Below are 22,398 nucleotides of genomic sequence, written 5' to 3'. Positions count from 1 at the left end.
TAGGGACGCCTGAGTGGCTCAGTGGATTAAGCCTCTGCCTTCGGATCAGGTCATGATCTCAGGGTCCTGGGATCAAGTCCCGCATCAGGCTCTCTGCTCAGAAGCAGGGAGCCTGCTTTCCCCTCTGTCTCTCTGCCTGCCTCTCTGCCTACTTGTCATCCCTCTCTCTCTCTGTCAAATAAAAAAACAAACAAACAAAAAAAAAAGTATTCATTAAAGTATTAAATATTAAAGATGACTATAATGAACCTTATAGCCACTAGTGCCTTATACTTACTTTTTTCTTTTATTACCAATCATTATTATTACTATTACTATTATTACTAATCATTACTATTAAAATTTATTACCCATCATTATTATTACTATTACTATTATTACTAATCATTACTATTAAAATTTATCAACTCTGCAAGACACTGGTTTTCTCTCAAATTTCATCTGGAAAAAACATATAACAGAAAAGAATGTTGTGCTCCAACTTCTAACACTCAAAACATCTTAGCTCAATTAATTTTAATAATATCTTTTACTTAAAAAAATCAAAGTATCCTGCAAGTGTTTGTTTTATAATTTGCACAACTGACCTACCACAAACTAGCTTTTAAATGTGCATTATGTTCTCCCCGATGCCCCATAAAACCCCCAAAACAACTCAAAACACCCTGATATACTATTTGACATGAACCATTTATAAACTGCCCCATGTCTAAAAGCTACAAAAGTAAAAATTCTTCCTAAACTTCTTTAGTTTACACAACTTTTACCTCTTCCAAAAGTAATGTGACTAAAATTCACACATCTGATTCCACATATTATAAAACAAAATTTTTATTTAAGCTAAGAGTAGTTAGGGGTGCCAGGGTGGCTCAACCCCTTAAGCATCTGACTCTTCAGGTTATGATCTCAGGTTTGTGAGACAAAGCCCCAGGGTCAGGCTCCATGCTGGGTGTGGAGCATGCTTAAGATTCTCCCTCTCCCTTTGCCCTATCCCAGCACTCCCACCTTCTCTGAATGAAAAACAAAACAAAACAAAAAATAAAACATTTAGCTAAGAGTAGTTAATATCTAGATTTTAATAATTCAAAATAAATCCTTAAAACAGGTTAACCACTAAAGTTTCTTCTTTGTGCTTGTCCACTGTTTCAAAATCTTCTTCAAAGAACATGCATTAACTTTTACATTGCTTTTTTTTTAAAGACTCTGTAAATCAGCATAAGTGGTTAGACTTCCCAAATGAAAAGCAAAATGAGATGTCAGAATGAGGGGGATAATCTCCAGTTAGAATAGCTTTACTCCCTAACACATTACTCTAACACTATTACTGGGTGCCCCCCATTCCTGGAAGTAAAAGATTATATACAAGGGAGTACCAACAAGAGAGGAAGGAAGAGTGTTGGTTTTATCTCCTAAATCTATAGAAACTTAGAAAAACAGGAGGAGGAAACATAAGATACACAATAAGAATTTCACTAAGGACCCTCCTATCTTTAACTATAATGATTCTCACTTCAGAAAATCAAATAATTTACTTCCTCCTACATTTTTCCGAGTCAACAGGCAATAAACAGGAGGAGAGGGCTGGCCCTGATAGATGTTTAACTTATACATTTATCTTAGTTGTTTTTAACAGAAACAAAACAAAAATTGACATCAAGTAGCTAATAAAGTTAGCTCTAAGACCACTTACCTCTCCAGGATGCAATCTATCCCAGTTTTCATTAATGTATGTCATAAGCTCAAGTTCAGAATCAAAGTATTTCTTCTTGTGGATAACACTTAGGTTGTAAAGGCATAGGTGTGCTATATCTACCCTGGAATCCAAAAATAATCACAATATACAAAAGCAATGTTTTTAGTTATTACGAAATCACATTTTAAAAAATAAAAACAGCAATTAAAAAATCCAAATTGAAGTATATAGGTAAGCAGAGGGTCAACAGCATAAGTTATAATCACAATGTAATAAATTACATATGAAAATAATTGGCAAACATTAACTAAATACTTGCTTATACTGAGTAGTAAACATAAACTAAAAGGAATTTGAGTAATTTCTTAAGATGCATTCAAAGAGGAAGTGACTATATTAGAAAAAATAACTCATAATAAAAATATCTACATTTCACTTATATATAAGCCATAGAACAGCTCATATTTTAACAGACTTTATCTGAGTCATGAGTTAAATCTTATCTTTTCCTAAAATACATAAAACATTTAATAAAAATTTCTAAGTACTGGGGCACCTGGGTGGCTCAGTAGTTAAGCATCTGCTTTCAGCTCAGGTCATGATCCCAGGGTCTTGGGATGGAGCCTCATATCAGGCCCCCTGCTCAGCAGGGAGTCTGCTTCTTCCTCTCCCACTCCCCTTACTTATAGTCCTTCTCTCGCTGTCTCTCTCCCTCTCTATCAAATAAATAAATAAAATCTTTAAAAAAGAAAACAAAATTAAAAAAAATTTCTAAGTACTTACTATAAGCATTTTATCAGAAATCTCTCAAAATTCATCACACTTCCCATACCCAAGAATTACACTAAAGCAGAAACCAGCATATTTCGTATAAGACCTCTCTCTTCTGCCGTATGCTATTCTGAAGGCCAAAAGAATTAAAAACATGAATAAGAATTTTGAAAATCTAAAAGGTATGTGAAGCTACATTCTATGCATTAGAAAATAAATGGCCTTATTATTTCAGCAATTAAACTAGATAATCTTTACTGAAATGACATCAGGTTTAAGGATAAGTAAAAGAAAGCCAAGCATAAAGAAAAGCAAATTTTTATTTAAACCAAGTTAACATATTCAGAAACATTTCATCCTGTAGGTTTAAGAATATGGCCCTTTATTGTTCCTTAACAGAAATGTCTATACTTACCACTGTAATGGTAGACGTTTGAGGTATTCTGGTCCAGAACTGCAGACAGAGCAAATAAATGTATAAAACCTAAGGAAAAAAGAAAAGTTGCATACTGAGTAATCAAAGCTAAACATAAATTATTCAACAATTAAAGCTAATATTCAGCAAGTACATATCCTACAAAAGATAAGCGATACACAAAGCAAAATATAATCTGAATTATGATACTGTGATTTAAAGTTTTTCAGTTAATGACAAATAATGAAATAGTTCATATATGGGGGGGGGGCAAAAGCACTTTTTTTTTTACCCATTAGACATTCAGAGCTCACACACAGGTTCATACACAGGTACAGTTTACTAATGTCTTGTGTATACCATGAGCTGTGATGGCAGCCCCCATATACAGTGTTATACTCAATGCTTTAAACAATCAGGTAACATAAAAGAAAATAAGCTTCTCTTCCTAAATTCTGAAAGACAGTAAGCAGCATAAGCCAACATTAAAACCCAGGTTTTTTATGCCAAGTTCAGTGCTATTTTATTTTTCTTCCTAGAGCTCTCTGCTATTCCAAATAGCAGGAGGAGGGTGTAAATTTTTATCAAGGTTCTGTAGCCTTTTCCAATTTTCTGTCACAGGATCCCTTTGAGGTTTTTAAAAGGAAGGTACCAATGGGAATAGTTTAGAGTATTGTGGGGCAATAGGGGCAAATACAATCACTGATCAAATACTTAAAACTATTCTGGAATAACACCTAAAACCACAAAAATTATGTGTATTTTAAAATTATGTATAATTTAATAAAGTCTATCATTTCAGTGACTCCTTCACAAATTATTTGTAATTACATTTAGAAATCTGAAACTGTAAACATAACTACAGTATAAAAGCCAAAAAAAAAAAGTATCAATTGGTCAAGTTCAAGTGGCCTTCTTACCTATCTCCAAATAGCATTGGCTTTTGCAGGCATTGCACACAAGCCTCATGAAACCACTGCTTACATTTGCAGCATTGTAACATCTTTAAATACCAGCTATAAGAAAGATAAAAAGATTAAAATTACTACTTTTCCAGGTAAAGTTTTAAAAACAAAGCAAAACAAAATCTAGTGGCATTATACAAAATATAGTCATGATTAACCATAATATTTCTGCTATATTTAACACAAAAATTTTTCTTTCCCAAAAGGCTACTGGTGATTCCACTCCTCCTTTCTAATCCACAAGAATTTATAAAGCCTGGTTCCTAGACGAGTGAAGAATCTGTGCCAAAAAACAAACCCAGGATTTTTTTTTTCACACTGACTCTCCACATCTCCTAAGGGAGATTAGTTCAGAGGTTACTGACGTGCACAGCTGTTTGCCCAATATACCCAATAGTCACAGGCAGCTCTGCATTGTCACAGTGTTTCCATTATTCCTTTCCAGTATAATGAAAAGCAATGTAAAATAACACCTTTATATATAAATTTGGTTAACATAATTATAAATCTAATCAAAGACTTTACCAGATATAAAGCCTTTGTGACAGGTTTTGTTATTTTTCAGATAGCCGAAGAAGCTAAAACTGAATCTCTATCTAGGGATATCCTCTCTTTTCAGCTGGTATGCGGTTTTGATGTAATGTCCTTACTGGCCACCCAAATAATGCCTTTTTTTCCAATAATTATTTTGCTCAAAAAGTCAGTCCCCAATTAACCATAAGCCACATACAGTCAAAGGAATGAAGACTGATATTAAGTAAGGTTATTATTCATTCATCAAAAGACTAAAAAATGCTAATTATGTTCCAGATAGGTAGCTAGGTCCTCTACTAAAGTCAGAGTGGCTAACAATATCAAACACAGTTCACATGGTCATGGGACTTCAAGAACAATGAATGATCCACTTCATAAAATGTCTATGATGGGGCGCCTGGGTGGCTCAGTGGGTTAAGCCGCTGCCTTCGGCTCAGGTCATGATCTCGGAGTCCTGGGATCGAGTCCCGCATCGGGCTCTCTGCTCAGTGGAGAGCCTGCTTCCCTCTCTCTCTCTGCCTGCCTCTCCATCTACTTGTGATTTCTCTCTGTCAAATAAATAAATAAAATCTTTTAAAAAAAAAAAAAAAAAAAAGGTCTATGATGGCTTCCACCTATATTGAGTAATACTTTAAACCAAATGCTAGGTATAAATGAATAAAGGAAAAGATCATTCTCTATGTTTATTCACTGTATCTCTATTTTATAAGTGATTAAAGAAACTAGACAAATGTTTCTTAAATCTGCAGGTGACCTAAAACTAAGAATTGTTATGAAAAGGTTAAATCACAAATTTAAAATTCCATTAAGAATTAGAGATTAGGAAGAATGAAGAGCTAAAAACTCATTCATCTATACATTCATTTATTTATGTTTCATCAAGAACTCATGTCCCAGTCATGGTAAACTTTTACAGACATTTCCTGTAATGCATTTGAACAGATAATATGTTAATGATAATGACTGTCCCTTAATGACTTTTAATGACAATGACTAACCCAGGATTCTCCTCAACAGTACACTTGCTGGGGTGCCTGAGTAGCTCAGTTGGTTAAGCGTCTGATTTTGGCTCAGGTCATGATCTCGGGGTCCTTGGATTGAGCCTGGAGTCTGGCTCCACACTCGTTTGTCCCTCTCCTTTTGCCCCTCCCCCAGTTTATGCTCTCACTTTCTCTCTCTCAAATAAATAAAATCTTTAAAAAATAAATAAATAGCATTTGTCTTAAGAGAAGCAGAGTCTGAGAGGAAGGACACAAGAAACCAATAATTACAATTAAAGAGTAAAATATGATTCACTACCATTTTTTAAAATGTAGTACAAATACATGATGCACAACTTGGCTTAATATGAGCTTACACACACACACAAAAAAAGAGGAATTAGAGGTATTAGTTGACCACCACAAACCTAAACTGAACAACAAAAAAAGTAAGAAGACAACCCAAAAGAAGTAGTAAACAGAATCTTCCCTTGTAATAACAGAAGCATAACGTTCTGAACTCTAATAGCTCAATTATATTGTGAGATTATTCTTGGAATTTTCTAACTTTCTAATAAGCATTTTCTAATCATAACACCGTATTTCAAGAGTAACTTTCAAAACCTGGAGAGCAACAAAGACAGAGGTGAGAAGTCATGTCACAAAGAATGTTTGATGATAATGGAGATTTTAACCTGGAAAAAAGACAGTGTTAGTATGAGCCATGGGAGGGAGAAATATGATTGCTGGATTGAAATACTTTTAAGAGTTACCTTATAAGAGAGATAAGATATATCTGTTTAGTTCCAAAGAGCAGAGCAAAGACCAGTAATCAGAAGTTAAAGGTAAATTTCTAAACATTCTTAGTTAAAACTCTTGATTCATTTATTTAGCTAACATCTAATGATACAGATGCTATGACCTCTAATTTTCTCCTTATTCTATTGACACTTTCATGCATTTACAATTCATTATCATTTCCATATCACAATCAATAACAAAAATAAAAAAGATAATATAAACAAAAATCACTTAAAGGGCATGAAGTAACTATTTACTTACTCTCCAGGGCCTCCACAATAGCAATAACATTGCTGGACATTGGTTTTATGACCTGCATCCCATTCAAGGTCTGCCACACTATAGGGTAATGTCTGCTTCATGACTTGCAATGCTTTGGCATTTGGTCCTTTCTTAAGCGCACCACCCCTCTATATTAGAGGGAAAAAGTTATTTGAACGAATGAAGAATAAAATCTTAAATACAGTTCCTTAACATAAAATGCTTCTGAAACTTCTAAAGAAACTTCCATTCTAAATTTCTTACCATATCACAAACTGTTTGACTACTAATAATCTTTATTTATTTTGTTGTCTTTCAAATTATTGCCCCAATTCCAAGACCACTCACTATCAGAAAATAAGTGCAAGGATAGCTGCAAGTCACTTAAGCGCCATTAGGCGAACAATAAGCCTCACCTCTTTCTACCCAGCATTGATTGCTCATTTCAGTCACATAAACTTTCAACGTACACAATCATCACGTTGAGAGTGCCTTATAAATTCCATTTAGGGCTTTAGCCCAAAACACTTAAAAGATACCTTTGTTGTTGTTGCAAAAACACACTGTCGACAGAGCCATTTTTCATCTGAATCAATCACACTGGAATCAATATGAGGTGTGTGACACAACTGATGATACCCTTAATATCAAAAAAAGCATAAAGCAAATTCTATTTTATTAATAAATACTGCAACACAATTTCAAGAAGGCATTTTTAGTACTCTTCTCCTACATTAATATATTTACAACTGATGAATAAATTTATGATAACAGCTTCAAGTTATCGATGTAAAATACTTTTAATCATTAATCTTCAACAGGAGCGTTAAGTATATAATAAAACTTTTCCACAAGATTAAAAGAAATCAATGTTTACCTTGGCCACACTTATCACATATAACCATTTCATTGGGAGCTTCTGAATACTCTTCTTGACATATTGTACAGACCATTTCCCCACTTCCAGTGGCTCCTAAAATATTTAAAATATACATTAAAAGACAGTCATGATAAAGAAGTATTTCATATAAAAAAACTACTTTTTGACTCTGCGGGTAGCCTGTATTGGCAATGTTTATTCACTGTATCATAATGATTCCTTCTCAAGGCAAAGTACTATCCACAAAATGCTATCTCTATGCAACCTGTGTCCCTCCCACCTTTAACTTAACATACCTAACTTACCTACATTGATAATTTAACCTGCTTTTACAGCAGATGGCATAATTTAACCTGTTCTCAGGCAAGATCCTTTATTTACTTCTAACACTCATACTCCCCTGGGGGACAAGGAAATGTGATGTTTTGTAAACACTAGAATTACTCTCCAGAATACACATCTATCTACCTATATACATGTGTTCACTCATCCTACACTATCTACTATCATGAGACTGAAGAAAAAGGGCCAAGAAGATATGTCAATGACTTCTTTCTCTCTGGATTCAGCACACTTCTCTTTATTTACTGACATGAAAGAAGCTGAACTCCAATTATTTAATCTCAAGCTTCAGAAATCTGGAAATATGGTGTCCAATAAAGTATCCTAACAAAATCTCAGGCAACAGAAGTGGTTTTTTTACCTTAATAGGTAAATCTATACTTATTAATTAATAATAATACTTATTAATAATAATAGGTAAAATAATTTTATCTTAATAGGTAAATTAAAATTATATTTTTACCTTAATAGGTAAATTGTTTCATCATTAGGCATTTTTATTCTAGTAACAATTTTATTCCACAAAATTTAGAATATGATTTCAATACTCTAACATCATTATTTCCAATATTCTCTTCTCCTCAATTTCATAGTTAAACTACATGGTATATTCATATGCCAATAATAATTAAAATGTACCATTCTGTGCTATTAGCCAAATATCGTTAAGCTCTTGACATATATTATTTTGTTTAGTTCTACAGGCATCTTATTATTAGATAGAGGAACTGTGGCTCAGAAAGATAAAGTAATTAGCCCAAGGATCCTCAGAAAGTATCAAGGCTAGGATCCAAATCCAGACATGCCAGAGTCCATATTCTCTCCAATTTGAGATCCTTCCTTTCATCAATATTTTAGAATATTTTTTTCTACCAAAAGTACTGCTCACACTGCTATTTTCAAAATTATAATTTCCTTATTTTAGTTTTATTTATTTACTTGACAGAATATCACAAGTAGATAGAGCAGCAGGCAGAGAGAGGAGGAAGCAGGTTCCCCGCTGAGCAGAGCTTGATGTGAGGCTCACTCCCAGGACCCCGAGATCATGACCTGAGCTGAAGGCAGAGGCTTAACCCACTGAGCCACCCAGGCGCCCCCAAAATTATAATTTCTAACAGCTGTATAATATTCTATCCAGTAGAAATAACCAAATTTACTTTATTACACCTCTACTCTTACGTAAGTTACAAAATTTTTGGTTTGTTCACTTTTTAAAAAAATATTTATATATTTGTCAGAGAGAGAGAGAACACAAGCAGGCAGAGTGGCAGGCAGAGGAGGAGAGAGAAGCAGGCTCCCTGCCCAGTAAGGAGCCCAATGTGGGCGGGACTCAATCCCAGAACCCTGGGATCACGACCTGAGTCAAAAGCAGCAGCTTAACCAACTGAGCCACCCAGGCATCCCTGTTTGTTCACTTTTTGCATCTTTCCTTGTTTATGGTCATCTCGTCCTCTCTCCCTACTTCTCCCAGGTTTTGTTTACTTCCTTGTACTTGGAAGGAAACAGCCTCCATAGGTTCTGAGTTTATGGCTCTGGTCAGGAGAGCAACCTGACTGAGCCTGACACCTCTCACTTCAAATCAGCATTTCCCTGAAAAAGGACCAATGGCCCCAGGTTTTATCTTAATACATATCAAGTTTTTTGTTGTTGTTAAAGTAAAACTACAGTAAATGTTTTCCACTAGCATTTTCACTTTTGAATTATTTTTTTTTTTAAAGATTTTATTTATTTATTTGACAGACAGAGATCACAAGCAGGCAGACAGGCAGGCAGAACTGACTATGCAGTATCAATTAAAGAATATAAAACATTAATGCAACCATTAAATATCCAAAATAAAACTATTTTCACAGAAACCATATTAGGTGTTAAAATTTAAAATCCTTGGGGTGCCTGGGTGGCTCAATGGGTTAAAGCCTCTGCCCTCAGATCAGGTCATGATCTCAGGGTCCTGAGATCAAGACCCACATATGGCTCTCTAATCAGCAGGGAGACTGCTACCCGCCCCCGGCCTCTCCCTGCCTGCTTCTCTGCCTACTTGTGATCTCGGTCTCTGTCAAATAAATAAATAAAATCTATTAAAAAATTTTTTTAAATCCTTTTAAATGTATTTGTTTTAACCTATCTCCCTTTTGTAATGCACATTTCTTTGACTACTAACATAACTCTCTCTACATTTTTCCTTACTTACATTAACTTTTAAAAATAATCTTATTAGGACGCCTAGGTAGCTCAGTCAGTTAAGCGTCTGCCTTTGGCTCAGGTCATGAACTCAGAGTCCTGGGGTCAAGCCCACACTGGGCTCCTGCTCAGTGGAGAGCCTGCTTTTCTCTCTGCCTGCCACTCCCCCTTCTTTGTGCTCTCTCTCTGACAAATAAAATTTTTAAAAAATTATCTTATTAGATGGATGAAATTAGTCCAATTTATTAAGTCATTACAATATGTATCTATTATTAGCAGGCTTCTTATAGGAAGAAAATTACTAAAGCTACACTCCACACTGAAATCTGCCATAATGCAGTATTCAGTTTCACTTCCTCATTCTAAAGCAACTCCAATTACATGTGCGCTATTTTCTGGGTACTAGAAAGAGTTAAACAGTGGCGCAGTCAGTTCAGTTTAGAACTCTTGGTTTCGGCTCAGGTCATAATCTCAGGATAGTGGGACTGAGTTCTGCACAGGGCTCTGTGCTCAGTACAAACTCCACTTGAGCTTCTCTCTCGCTTTTCCTCTGCCCCTTTCCCCCATGCATGTGACTCTCTCTCTCTCCCTCTCAAATAAATAAATAAATAAATAAATCTTAAGGAATAAAAGAGTTAAATAGCCAAGGAGCAATTCTTTTTTCTTTTCAGTTCTAGGACAATAAAAAACGACAGTGAGCAAAAACAGTCACAGACCTCTAAACTGAAATATTGGGTAGAATACACATTGGACACTACCCTTCACTTTCACAACTTTAAAAAATATATATTTATTTATTTGAGAGAGAGAGAGAAAGAGAGAACAATAAAGTGAAAGAGAGCATGAGAGGGGAGAAGGTCAGAGGGAGAAGCAGACTCCCCTCAGGGCTGGGAGCCTGATGCGGGACTCGATCCCAGGACTCCGGGATCATGACCTGAGCCAAAGGCAGTTGCTTAACCAACTGAGCCACCCAAGTGCCCACACTTCCACAACTTTCCATATGTACTACAGGCTTTCTTCTTCCTGTCTGAAAGGAAGGAATGGATAGAGGGAGGAGGGAGGGAAGGAAACAAATATATCTATAATCTGCAAGAACCCTGAAAAGTTGAGACTCATAACTAATAGGGGAACAGAAGCAGTGTAACATGTTTCAGTCCTACCACAAAGAAAGATCCAAGTTTACAAACTAATAATAATTTATACATTAATTCTGTACGCAGGGTAACAAGATCTGCTCAATACAACTACTGTTAGAGATCTCCTAATCTTTCTCCTATCCCTCTTCTCACTGACTCCTCAATTTCAGATTTAAAACATAATTTCAGAACTTTAAACTGATCAATCCCAAGAACTATAAAGTTTCTCCTGAAAAACATATTACTAGAGTAAGAGCTATCCAGTTCCCCACTTAAGCCCCACTTACCAACTATGTACATGGTAATTAGATCATTCTAATATTCTTTAACCAAAACTTCCTTATTCTTTAAAAATTTTAAGAATGAAATCAAGAAGTTAAAAAAATTTAAGAATGAAATAAAAAATTAAGAATGAAATCAAGAAACAGAACACAGTAGTAACCTACCACAGAATTCCACTTGGGATTCAAATTAAAAACCCAATCACCAAATACTTTAGAAAGGTATCCACCCTTTAGAGAAAGAAAATTTGTATCTCCTTGATATGATATGAAACACAGGTCTTAGCACAGGCCTCTTAACTCAATTAATAAGTAGGGCTTTGGTGTGCAGCTAAAATACTCAAATTTTTAGTACTCGTAATAATAAATCACTTTTCACAAGAAAAATACCTGGGAACAACACCCTTATTTAGCAGATTCAAAGGGTATACAGTAATCACAGAAATTATTACAGTAATAAAAAAGAGAAAGCATTACAAAAAACATACCTATAACCAAACCAAGGCATACCTATATTCACTTTTACTTGCACCCAAATACAGCCTCATTTTCCCATCCAAATTTAAAACCCCTTATTAGATTGTCATTTCAAATCATTCTTATTAATGAATACTTCTAGTATCCTAAACCTGTTTAATATGTCCTAATATCCCCCAAATCATCTGGCAAATAGTATGTTCTCAATAAATACTAGCTCTCTACATTACTTTTACTAATATAAGCAAGTAACAGTTAAGTTGAAGCCCAAAGTGTTACTCATATTAGTGGCTAAAGATTTTTCTTCAAAATTATTAGATGGGCCCTAAAAATAGTTCATAGATGTACACCACTGACGCATCTGTTCCTTAGTCTACCTCTAATCTAACTAAGAATAATTCCTGTTCTTCTAGGGTTTATAACAGATTATAACTCCTTGAGGACTATGAAGCACACATATCCTCAAAAGTGATTCTGAGTTACCTCAATATACTGTACTCAATAAAAAAAAAAAAACACTAGAAAGTGACAGACTAAAAAGAAAATCAAATTTTAGTGTAAATCATGTTCAAGAGAAATAGTAGCACCTGCCTGTTTGAATGTCCTTCCAGAGAACCCAGGATTTAGAACTGTCTTCAAATATGATGAAGCAGCTCTGTTTCAATATGTTTATCTGAAATATAGAGGAATATTTATGGTGATTTTTTTGTAAGTTAAAAACGTGAAGTTAAACTCAGAATTATTAAAAATTTACTGCAAAAAAACAACAAAAAATATATAAAGGTAAAACTTGCCTTTTTGATAGTTCCAAGATAAAACAAGCCATCTGACCATCTAGCTAGGACATCCTGACCCTCTTCAAATTTACATGCTGGCTTTTTGACTTTATGTCCATCCTGTAAAGACAGCTTGGTCAAGGATGTTGGGGTCTTTTGGTTTCGACGTAAAGGAGACCGCTTGTGGACCAGTGAATTACCTGCCCCTGTAGAGTCTCTGATTAGGAATAAAAGACCATATATAAGATTAACTTACTGAAAGAGCTTATTTATACACCAATGATATGTTTTATATATTAATCAAAAACTTTGATTTATTAAAAAAAACCTTAAATTGGGAGAAAATTTAATACTCTATGGAATAAGTAACTTCAAAGAAAATGATAGTTGTTCTCAAAATTCATTCAATGCCTACCCTTACTGAGACAAGGATTCAGCAATCACTCTAAGATCCTACATTCAGGGTACAGATCTAAGCTAAAGCAGGTAAGCCATGGTCATCAGTAAAGGATGCCTTAAATCTCATGACTGGGTTTAGATAAACTAAAAAGAAGTTACATGGCACAATTTCATAAGCACATGAAAAGAATAAAAATAATTATGCCACACATAGTGAAAATACACTAACCAGTGACTTTGGGGTAGTTGGGTATATTCAACTCATTGGAAGAGTAGTCATGACCTCCTTAAGTGAACCACCACTGAATTAAGTCGTTTATTGATGGGAATGTGTCCCAAGTCCCTAAAATATAAAGACTAGGAGTTTAATAAAATTAAGAAACACCATTTATACAAAATCATACTCAAATGAGAGGTATAACATCATTTATATTTTTTAAGCAAAAGACCCCAAAATTATGTATTCCAAAATTATATTATTATTCTTGTATTAGTAATTCCATAAAGAGCATAGCATAACCACAGCATTACTACCATCAACTTTTTCTCAAAGGTAACAAAGCACTGTTTGTTTGGTTTCATTTTCTTAACATAAGATGCTTTACTTAATTAATTAAGCACACAGCAATGTATAAAACTAGACAGACAATAATTCAAAAGTAGATAGTATAAAAGTTAAGTAAAAATAAAATATGTGGGAGAGAAAAAAAACTGTTTCAATACCTAGGAATTGGGACTACCTAATTTCAATACCTAAGAATACACAAATTCTAGGAAATTCTATCATGAGCTTCAACATGAATAAACCTTTAAGATATTAGGCTAAGCAAAAGAAACCAGACCAAAAAAAGAATAAATATTGTATAATCCCACTTACATGACATAACCAGAGTATCAAACTCATAGACACACAGAGCAGAATGGTGGCTGCCTAGGGCCAGGAGGTCGGTATGCAGAGTTAGTGTTTAAGGGGTAGTAGAGTTTCAGTTTGAAAGACACACTACATTTTTTTCTCTTCAAGTTTCTATTTACATTCCAGTTAAAAAATAAAATAAAATAAATTTTAATTAGTTAACATACAGTATAATGTTAGTTTCAGATGTGGAATTAAGTGCTTCATCACATACATATAATAGCCACTTACAAAAAGTGCCCTCCTTAATTCCTATCATCTATTTAACCAATCCCCCACCCACCTCCTCTCTAGCAATGAAAGATATTTTAAAGATATCCAAAGGAATAATGATTGATATCTTTCCAAAGTTGCTAAAAACCATTAATCTACACACCCAAGAAGCTCAACAAACTCCAAGTAGGACAAATGGCAAAGTGACTTATATGCAGAAATACCACAGTAAAAATGCTGAACGAAAGAAAAATAACTCATTATGTACAAGGAAACCCCAAAAAGATTAACTTCTCATCAGAAACAATGAAGGCCAAAAGGCAGCAAGATCCTACATTCAAAGTGCTAAAAGAAAAAACTGTCAACCTTATACCCAGCAAAACTGTCAATCTTATACTCAGCAAAACTGCCATTCAAAAATGAAAGCAAAATAATTAATCTAGGATAAACAAAACTGAGAGAATTTGTTGCTAGCACAGCTACCTTATAAGAAATACTAAAGGAAATTCTTAATAAGGTTGAAAGCCAGTAAGCCAACAGAAATATAAATCAACACACACACACACACAAAACAGTGGTAAAGGTAATTAAGTAATTATAAAAAACAGTATAAATGCATACTTCTAATAACTCAAATATATGGAACATATATATGTGTATAACTGAATTATAAGGCCTATAACATAAATGGTAATAACATCACAAAGGAGGTGGTGGGAACAAAATTGTATTAAAGTAAAGAGATGATACCAGATCATTACATCAACCCACAGGAACAAATGAAGAAAACCAAAAATGGGAAGTAAGAAAGTAAATGTAAGTGAAGTATGTCACTTCAAGGAACTATCTGGCAAATACCCATCTTAGTCACTGTTTCAAGTAAAAATGGTATTCCATGAAAAAGCTGTTACTAAAAACAATGACATAAATATCCTATCTATACTTCCTATTTCATCACATATAACATTATTAAAACTCAGGGGTGCCTGGATGGCTCAGTCAGTTAAGCAACTGTCCAGGCTCCCTGCTCAGGAGGAGGCGGTGTCTTCCTCTGCCCCTCCCCCTGCTCATGCTCTCTCCCTCAAATAAAAAAATAAAAATTTTTAAAAATATATAAACTCAAAATTAGGTAAAAACAATTTTCAGTGTTTCATCAGGAATGTTCTACATGAAAGAGGGTTCTCTGTGTATGCATGCATTTGGTGGGTTTTGGGTTTGTTTTTTTACTACGAGTGCTCAACAATGAAGAATACTGCCTTGTTTCATGCTAAGGTGCACAGCAGTTTGACCAAACATCATTTTCATGCAAACTGTAAAGACATCGACACAATGAGAAAGGCAAATAATATCTAAGTATTATGAAAATAATTCTGAGCTTCAGACTCCTACAAGGATTCATGGATCACACTGTGGGAACCATGCTCTAGGAGAACATATGTTGCCATGTATCTAAATAAAGGGAATGTGTCTGCCATGGACAGCTGTAATGAAAAGGCATTTAGTAGGATCAGGGGTTAAAAGTCTGACAAGATGAGTGCTAGAGAGAAGTAAAAATGGAGAATGAATCTACCATTAACTTTACCAAAGGAGTGTTCAATGCCAGGCTAAGAACCTTCTTTCTCCAGAGATGAAATCAATTTAATGCCTTCATCACAACATTAAAATTATTCTATCAGCAAGCACTTTCTAGAAAACTATAAATTCAGGGGCCACTTGAGGGATTTTGCTTTCCTTAAAGAAACTAACCAAAACCTGAGCAACATAATTAATTATAGGTGAAAAATGACTTCAAAAGAATGCCAAGGTGGCTACTGACCTAGAACCTTCCAAATCTAGACCAGAAAATATATAAAAATCAAAACTGAAAACATTCCTAAATTGGTTTTGTATGCTATGCTATTGCTTCAACAAATTCTCTTTTTCATGACAGCCTCCCATCTTACTCTCTTAAAATGTTGTAAGTATCTTTGAGAAAAAAGAGAAAACTAAAATTCCGTGCTCCCTGCTCCCTTTCACCAATCCTATTTCTTTCCTCCCATTCACAGCCAAACCTTTGGAGGAAATTTATACACTCTTAACTCTATTACTATAGTCTTTCCCATTTACTCTTCAGCCCATAGCAACACACATCACCATTCCCTCACCCAAACACTCCATCAAAAACAGGGATTATGTCTGACTTACTCTTTTTTCTTTTTTAATTAACATACAATATATTATTTGCCTCAGGGGTATAGGTCTGTGAATCATCAGTCTTACACAATTCACAGCACTCACCAGAGCACATACCCTACCCAATGTCCATTACCCAGCCATCCTATCCCGCCCCCCTACTTCCCAGACATCTGTCTTACTCTTATTCACAGCTGTATCCTCAGTGCTCTGCATAGGGCATGATACATAAAAGGCAGAATGGTTTTATGTAACTTATAAACTTCAAGCTCAATTCAAGAAAAATCTATATTTAAAGAGTTAAATTATTTCTAAAAATGACTGCATGCACAAATAGTCTGTTTTGTTCCAAATAAACAATAGACTCTAATTCACATACAACAAATACATAACAATCTTTATTCACATAAACATGAAGAATATAAATCATATATAAAACTGCATTAACGGGTATTTATAAACAGTATTATCCTTTTAAAAATTTCTGTCCAAAGAAGCTTTACAAAAAAATAAGGCAAATGACCCGTAATAGCATAACTCAAACATAACCAAGATAAACACTGTATATGTATCCCCTTCCAAGATAATTTCTCCCATTACTGTCACTGATTACTTCCCTCCTCTCTAGAATGTGACCTTTATTAGAAGCCAAATTAGTTTTTCCAATTTTAGAATTTATTATTTCCCTTCTGATTAAAGGTAAACATAAGATAGTAAAATAATACAGAAAGAGTGAAAAGTGAAAATTCCCCATCATACTTTCTCCCACAAAAGAACTGTTAATCTCCTGACTTTTCTTTTGTATATACCACATACACAAACATAACTCACATAAAATGTTCTAATTTAAAGAGTGGAATATTACATATACTGTTCTCTAACTTCCTCATATAATAATGTATCTTGGACAATGTAATATCCATCTACACAAGTATAAAACAAAAGTATGTAAGATAATCCTTTCTTCAAATGCAAAGCTACTTTCCAACTACTACCCAACTGAGGAACATTTAGTATGTTTCCATTCTTTTACTATTACAACCAAAAAAAGCTCATCCTTTTCCATTTTCTTTCTTTTTTTTTTTTTTAAGTATTCCTGGTACTACATGAGATAAATTCATAAAGAATAATTACTATAACAAAAAATATAGACATTTTTCCTTTTTGCTGTAGAAAATTACAACATGCAAAAGCAAACTAAACAAGTATTAAAAAAACCATCAGGTATTCACCAACCAGTTTCAATTACCATTTCATAGCTAATACTACTTCAACACCCCATTCCCCAACCTACATTATATATATATATATTTTAACTGACAATGTCAAATGAATCTCCAAAAAAGTAGTTTCACTGACACTACCTGAACAGCACCTGAAGGCCTAACACTTCACCAGCAGTATTTACCCTTTTATTATTTGACAGACAACACACACACACACACACACACACACACACACACTACATTTCTATCTACAGTTCTATTATTATTAGAGGTTTTTTCCTTTGTTAATTTGTATGTCTTCTGATCTCTGCCTTTTTTTTTAAACTAAAATGTTCATCTTTTTCATAATGACTTAAGAGCACTTTATATATTATGAATAAGAACACTTTGTTACACATGTTAGAAATACTTTTCCCAGCTCATACTCTATAAAAGTGCCATGACAAAGATTTTTGATAGGGGGATCAGGACTTGGTGTTCAGTTATCTCTCATCTTGCATCCAGGCTGCCTTGCCTATTTAAGAAGCCATACCAGAAAAAATTTAAACGGAAAACCGAAACAAATAAAGGAGTTGGTTTGCATGCCCTTTTCTTAAATTGTGTACTCCTAATTGCCATTGTTAGGTTATGTAAGGTGCTCGTGGTCTTCCCAACGCCCATCAAATCTCCAGTCCATACCTTTTCATTTTACATGATGTTAACAGTGTCTTCTCCCAAATGGAGTTAAAGTTAAATTTCACTCTATTTGGCAGATAATCTTTAGTGTATAAATACAGGGCAGTTCCAATTAACTGAAGCAGGATTTTTTGAGGTCAAATGTTTTATTAAATTTGTAAAACAAAACTAAACTAAACTAAAAATCCATAGAATAATTAAGTCGACTTCAAAAAGAAAGAACAAAGAAAGAGAGAAAGATTCAACCTACCAAATACTGTGACATATTCCAGAGAAAAACTGTTCTGTACAGTTAAGGAACAGACAATAAGATTATTACAACAGAATAGGTATCTCCAAAACAATTTCACTTAAGGGAAGTAGATATATAATAAAAGTAACAACACAAAACAGTACAGAAAGGACATATCATTTAGTAAACAGTACTGGGGAAAATGATTCACTTAAATGGAGGAGAAGCTATACTCTTAATTCACAATTCACAAAAAGGTGCATTACAGATGGATTAAAGACAAAAATAAATGTAAAACTTCAAGCATAACTAGAAAATATAGCATATTGCTATGACAACTGATGAACTATTGAACTCTACATCTGAAACTAGTGATATATACTCTATGCTGGCTAATTGAATTTTTAAAAAAGGAAGATGCTTTTTAAACAGAAAAAAAAAGAATTATTGTTATGATCTTGGAAGCAGAACATACATACAACATGGAAAGATGCTGCAAATGTGTTGTTGAAAGCAAAACGAAATTTATTGCACAATTATCATTTATGCAAATTGAAAACATGCATATATAATACCATATATTTTACCATGACATATATTAAATATTTTCAAGTAGTAAGCGAGAGTAGGAGATCTGACTGAGAACTGGGGAAACTGGACATGTCCTGACCAGAGAATTGTGATGCTGTAGTGTACTTCTTTCTGTTGCTAAGATCTGACTCAATTATATCAGCTCCTCATACTATACAATACAGATTAACAAAGTAGCAGAAGTCAAATCCTATTTCCAGAATGGTCACAACGCTTTTACTATTCCACAACATACACATAAAGAATACTTCTATCTATCTATCTATTGATCTATATACAATTCTATCCATAATACTACTACTTAGAGAAGCACTTTTTTCTTCACTGCTACTGATGTCCATCTTGAGAGAGACTGCCTGGAAAAAGTTTCCTCCCTTGAAACCAAATGGAAGACCAGGAGTTCAACTAGCTACTTTCTTGGTTTACTACTCCTACAATAAATAAGACACTAATTCAAGAACTTGGGAATTAGATGCATAATTCAAATAGTATGTGGTCTTTTTTCTTCCCCAATTTAATACCCCAGCTAACAAGAAAACTATCTGAATATTATATGGGAGACCACAGACTGATTTCATGTCTGCAACAATCTCTGAGAACTATTATGAGACCAATATTAAAAAACAGGGGTTAAGGACTTGATATAGTTTAATTTCTCAATAAGCAGCAGAGGAAATAGGAAGAAATTCAACTCACTTTCAGGTTAATTATTTTTCTTTCAATAAATATTTAATGAGTATCTGTTCCAGGCCTAGTGAATAAGAGAGTCAAGGTCCCTATCGTCAGCACCCAAGATTTTGACAGGAAAGACTCAGCTAGACCTTCCTTCTTAAGGCTCCTTTCCTGATTCAACCCCATCCACCAACTTAAGGTTAGATGCTCTCTTGGTATATGCTAGTTCTCCCACTAACATACTTCCAACACTCTGTTCCATTTGCCTACTTACTTATCTTCATCTACTCCCCACTCTCCAAATACTTTGTATTCTGAGGGGAAAATGACTGTCCCATTTTATGGGACCACTCCTTCCCCAGAACCTAGTGTAGTGCCCAGAATGTACTGGTAACACAATAACTAATCAGTAAATTACCAGTAGTAGCTGGTAATTTAATTAAAGGCAATCTCTAAAGAGCCAAATGCCACTGTCCCAACATAGGACTCATCACCCCAGTGGGAACTTTCATCCCTCTGCTCCTGAGTTCCCTCCCCAATCAGCCATGACTGATCCACCACAACCATGTCTCTAGTACCCCTGCCACTACTCTTCAACCCATGAAGTTCCACTTGGCAGCAAAGGAACTAAAAGGAAAAAAACCTAGTCTCACTTTGCACTGCCACCTCCCCCCACCCCAACAGGAGCACTCCTCTCACTCTAACTCACCCCAATCCAAAAAATCAAATGAGTATGCAATCGCAGGAAATGACAGGCACTGCTGTGATAGAGAAGAAAATACCTATTCTGCTGCTATCTTAAACTTTTATCTGCCACAGGTTCCAAGCAATCTCATCTCTTAAAAAGCAAAAGCTGCCATCTATCCCAGGCTCTTTCCCACAACTTCTTCCCTTCTCTTGGAAAAGCAGTACATGTGTGGGTGAATCACATGTGAACAATAAATGTAACCTAACAACAGAGCCACTTTGGGGAAAATCTTTCACAAAGATATAGTTAAATTCACGTGGCCTTGGAAGGCCAAGGTAGGGCCTAGGTACAAGCAGAAGGCAATCTACTGAAGCTTGGGCCCCCATTAAAGCTATGGGGAAAGAATTCTCTTCTTTCTCTTAAGGAAGGCACAAGTAAAATGAAGCTTGGGGCTGGCAGAATTCTTTCTGGTTGAGGGTTCCTTGAAAGTAGAACATCAAAGGGGACCAGGGTCAGACCAAGAGAACAGAAATCATAAAGCAGGCAGCTTAATGACTGGCTCTACTCTAATCCTTAGTTTTAGAAATTATAAAAACATAACAATGCATACTTTAAAAAAATTTCAAGTAGATAGATAGGTTTAAAACAAAATGCAGTCACTGCCCACCCAACTCTTCCCACATTTCAATACTGCTCTCCAGAGGCTGATGCTTTCTTAACTCTTTTCAGCTATTTATTCTGGGAGGCACTTCCATAGTTCTAAATAATATGCATGTGCTTATATTTCTCTTTTTAACTGATCTATTTCACATATGACTTATTATAAAAAAAATCATAACAACTCCCACCTCTATAATCTTATTTAACTAATTTCATTAAGTCAGTAATGTGCTTTAAATAATCCAAACTGTAAATATTAACCACTGCAAAACTAAATGGCACACTCTCATTAAACAACCTTTCTTTCTTTTTTTTTTTTTTAAAGATTTTATTTATTTATCAGAGAGAGAGGGGAGAGAGCGAGCACAGGCAGACAGAATGGCAGGCAGAGGCAGAGGGAGAAGCAGGCTCCCCGCTGAGCAAGGAGCCCGATGTGGGACTCGATCCCAGGACGCTGGGATCATGACCTGAGCCGAAGGCAGCTGCTTAACCAACTGAGCCACCCAGGCGTCCCTAAACAACCTTTCTTATTCACTTTTTATTTTTCCTGGAATTGCTTATTCTGAGCCTTTATGTATCTAAACTTACCTTAGTACTAAACTCACAATGGACTGTTTTCTGGATACTTTCCCTAAGTAGTTTGATGATATTCCCATTTATCCCATTTAACACTCAGCATTGATGATGAAAAATCTGGTACTTGAGTAGAGGTATTTAGTATTTACTAAGAAATGAATAAGCCACAAAGATAAAAGGTACAGAATAGGGAATACAGTCAGTGATATTATAATAGGAGTATACAGTGAGTGACAGCTACACTTGTAGTGAGCAGAGCATAATGTAGAGTTGTGGAATCACTGCTGTATACCCAAAACTATTATATAGTGTGTCAACTGTAGGTCAATAAAAAACACCATAAAAATCATAAAATAAAATCAGAAACAAAAAAAGAAGACACTAAAACTCATACCACAGATACAGAGGATTACTATAAACAATTATAAACCAATAAACTGGACAACCTAAAAGAAATAAATGCCTAGAAACATACAACCTACCAAAACTGAATCATGAAGAAACAGAAAATCTAAATATAAGAATTACCAGTAAGGAGATTAAATCAGTAATCAAAAAAGTGCCAAAAAACAGAAGTCCAAAACCAGACATCTTCACTGGTCAATCCTATATTCAAAGAAAAATCTCAAACTTTTCCAAAAAAAAAAAAGAGAAAAGACAACACTTCCAACTCATTTACAAGGTCAATTACCCTGATACTAAAACCAGACAGGGACATCACAACAAAGAAAATTATAGGATAATATTCTTTTTTTTTTTAAGATTTTATTTATTTGACAGACAGAGATCACAAGTAGGCAGAGAAGCAGGCAGAGAGAGAGGGGGAAGCAGGCTCCCTGCTGAGCAGAGAGCCCAATTTGGGGCTCGATCCCAGGACCCTGGGATCAT

The 22,398-nt window shown here is 34.7% G+C and overlaps 1 protein-coding gene across 6 annotated transcripts in view; it reads right to left on the bottom strand.

Moving 5' to 3' along the window:
* Window positions 1-22,398, bottom strand: part of MTF2 (metal response element binding transcription factor 2) — a 60,584-nt gene that overhangs the window by 14,865 nt on the left and 23,321 nt on the right. For 2 of the 6 annotated variants that reach the window (XM_059135408.1, XM_059135407.1), the window contains exons 2-9: window positions 12,512-12,710; window positions 12,309-12,390; window positions 7,298-7,393; window positions 6,960-7,060; window positions 6,421-6,569; window positions 3,800-3,895; window positions 2,880-2,948; window positions 1,691-1,814 (exon numbers count right to left, since the gene is read on the bottom strand). In XM_059135408.1, coding sequence (XP_058991391.1) covers window positions 1,691-1,814; window positions 2,880-2,948; window positions 3,800-3,895; window positions 6,421-6,569; window positions 6,960-7,060; window positions 7,298-7,393; window positions 12,309-12,390; window positions 12,512-12,710 — 916 coding nt within the window. Of the gene's footprint in view, window positions 1-1,690; window positions 1,815-2,879; window positions 2,949-3,799; window positions 3,896-6,420; window positions 6,570-6,959; window positions 7,061-7,297; window positions 7,394-12,304; window positions 12,391-12,511; window positions 12,711-22,398 lie in introns of those variants that run through there. The other 4 variants (XM_059135409.1, XM_059135410.1, XM_059135411.1 and 1 more) reach the window with 4 other exon arrangements.

This window comes from Mustela lutreola, chromosome 10, assembly GCF_030435805.1.
Source record: "Mustela lutreola isolate mMusLut2 chromosome 10, mMusLut2.pri, whole genome shotgun sequence".
Lineage (NCBI taxonomy): Eukaryota > Metazoa > Chordata > Mammalia > Carnivora > Mustelidae > Mustela > Mustela lutreola.
Note: the sequence above shows the minus strand (reverse complement) of the source record. Positions and strands in the feature narration are given on the sequence as shown.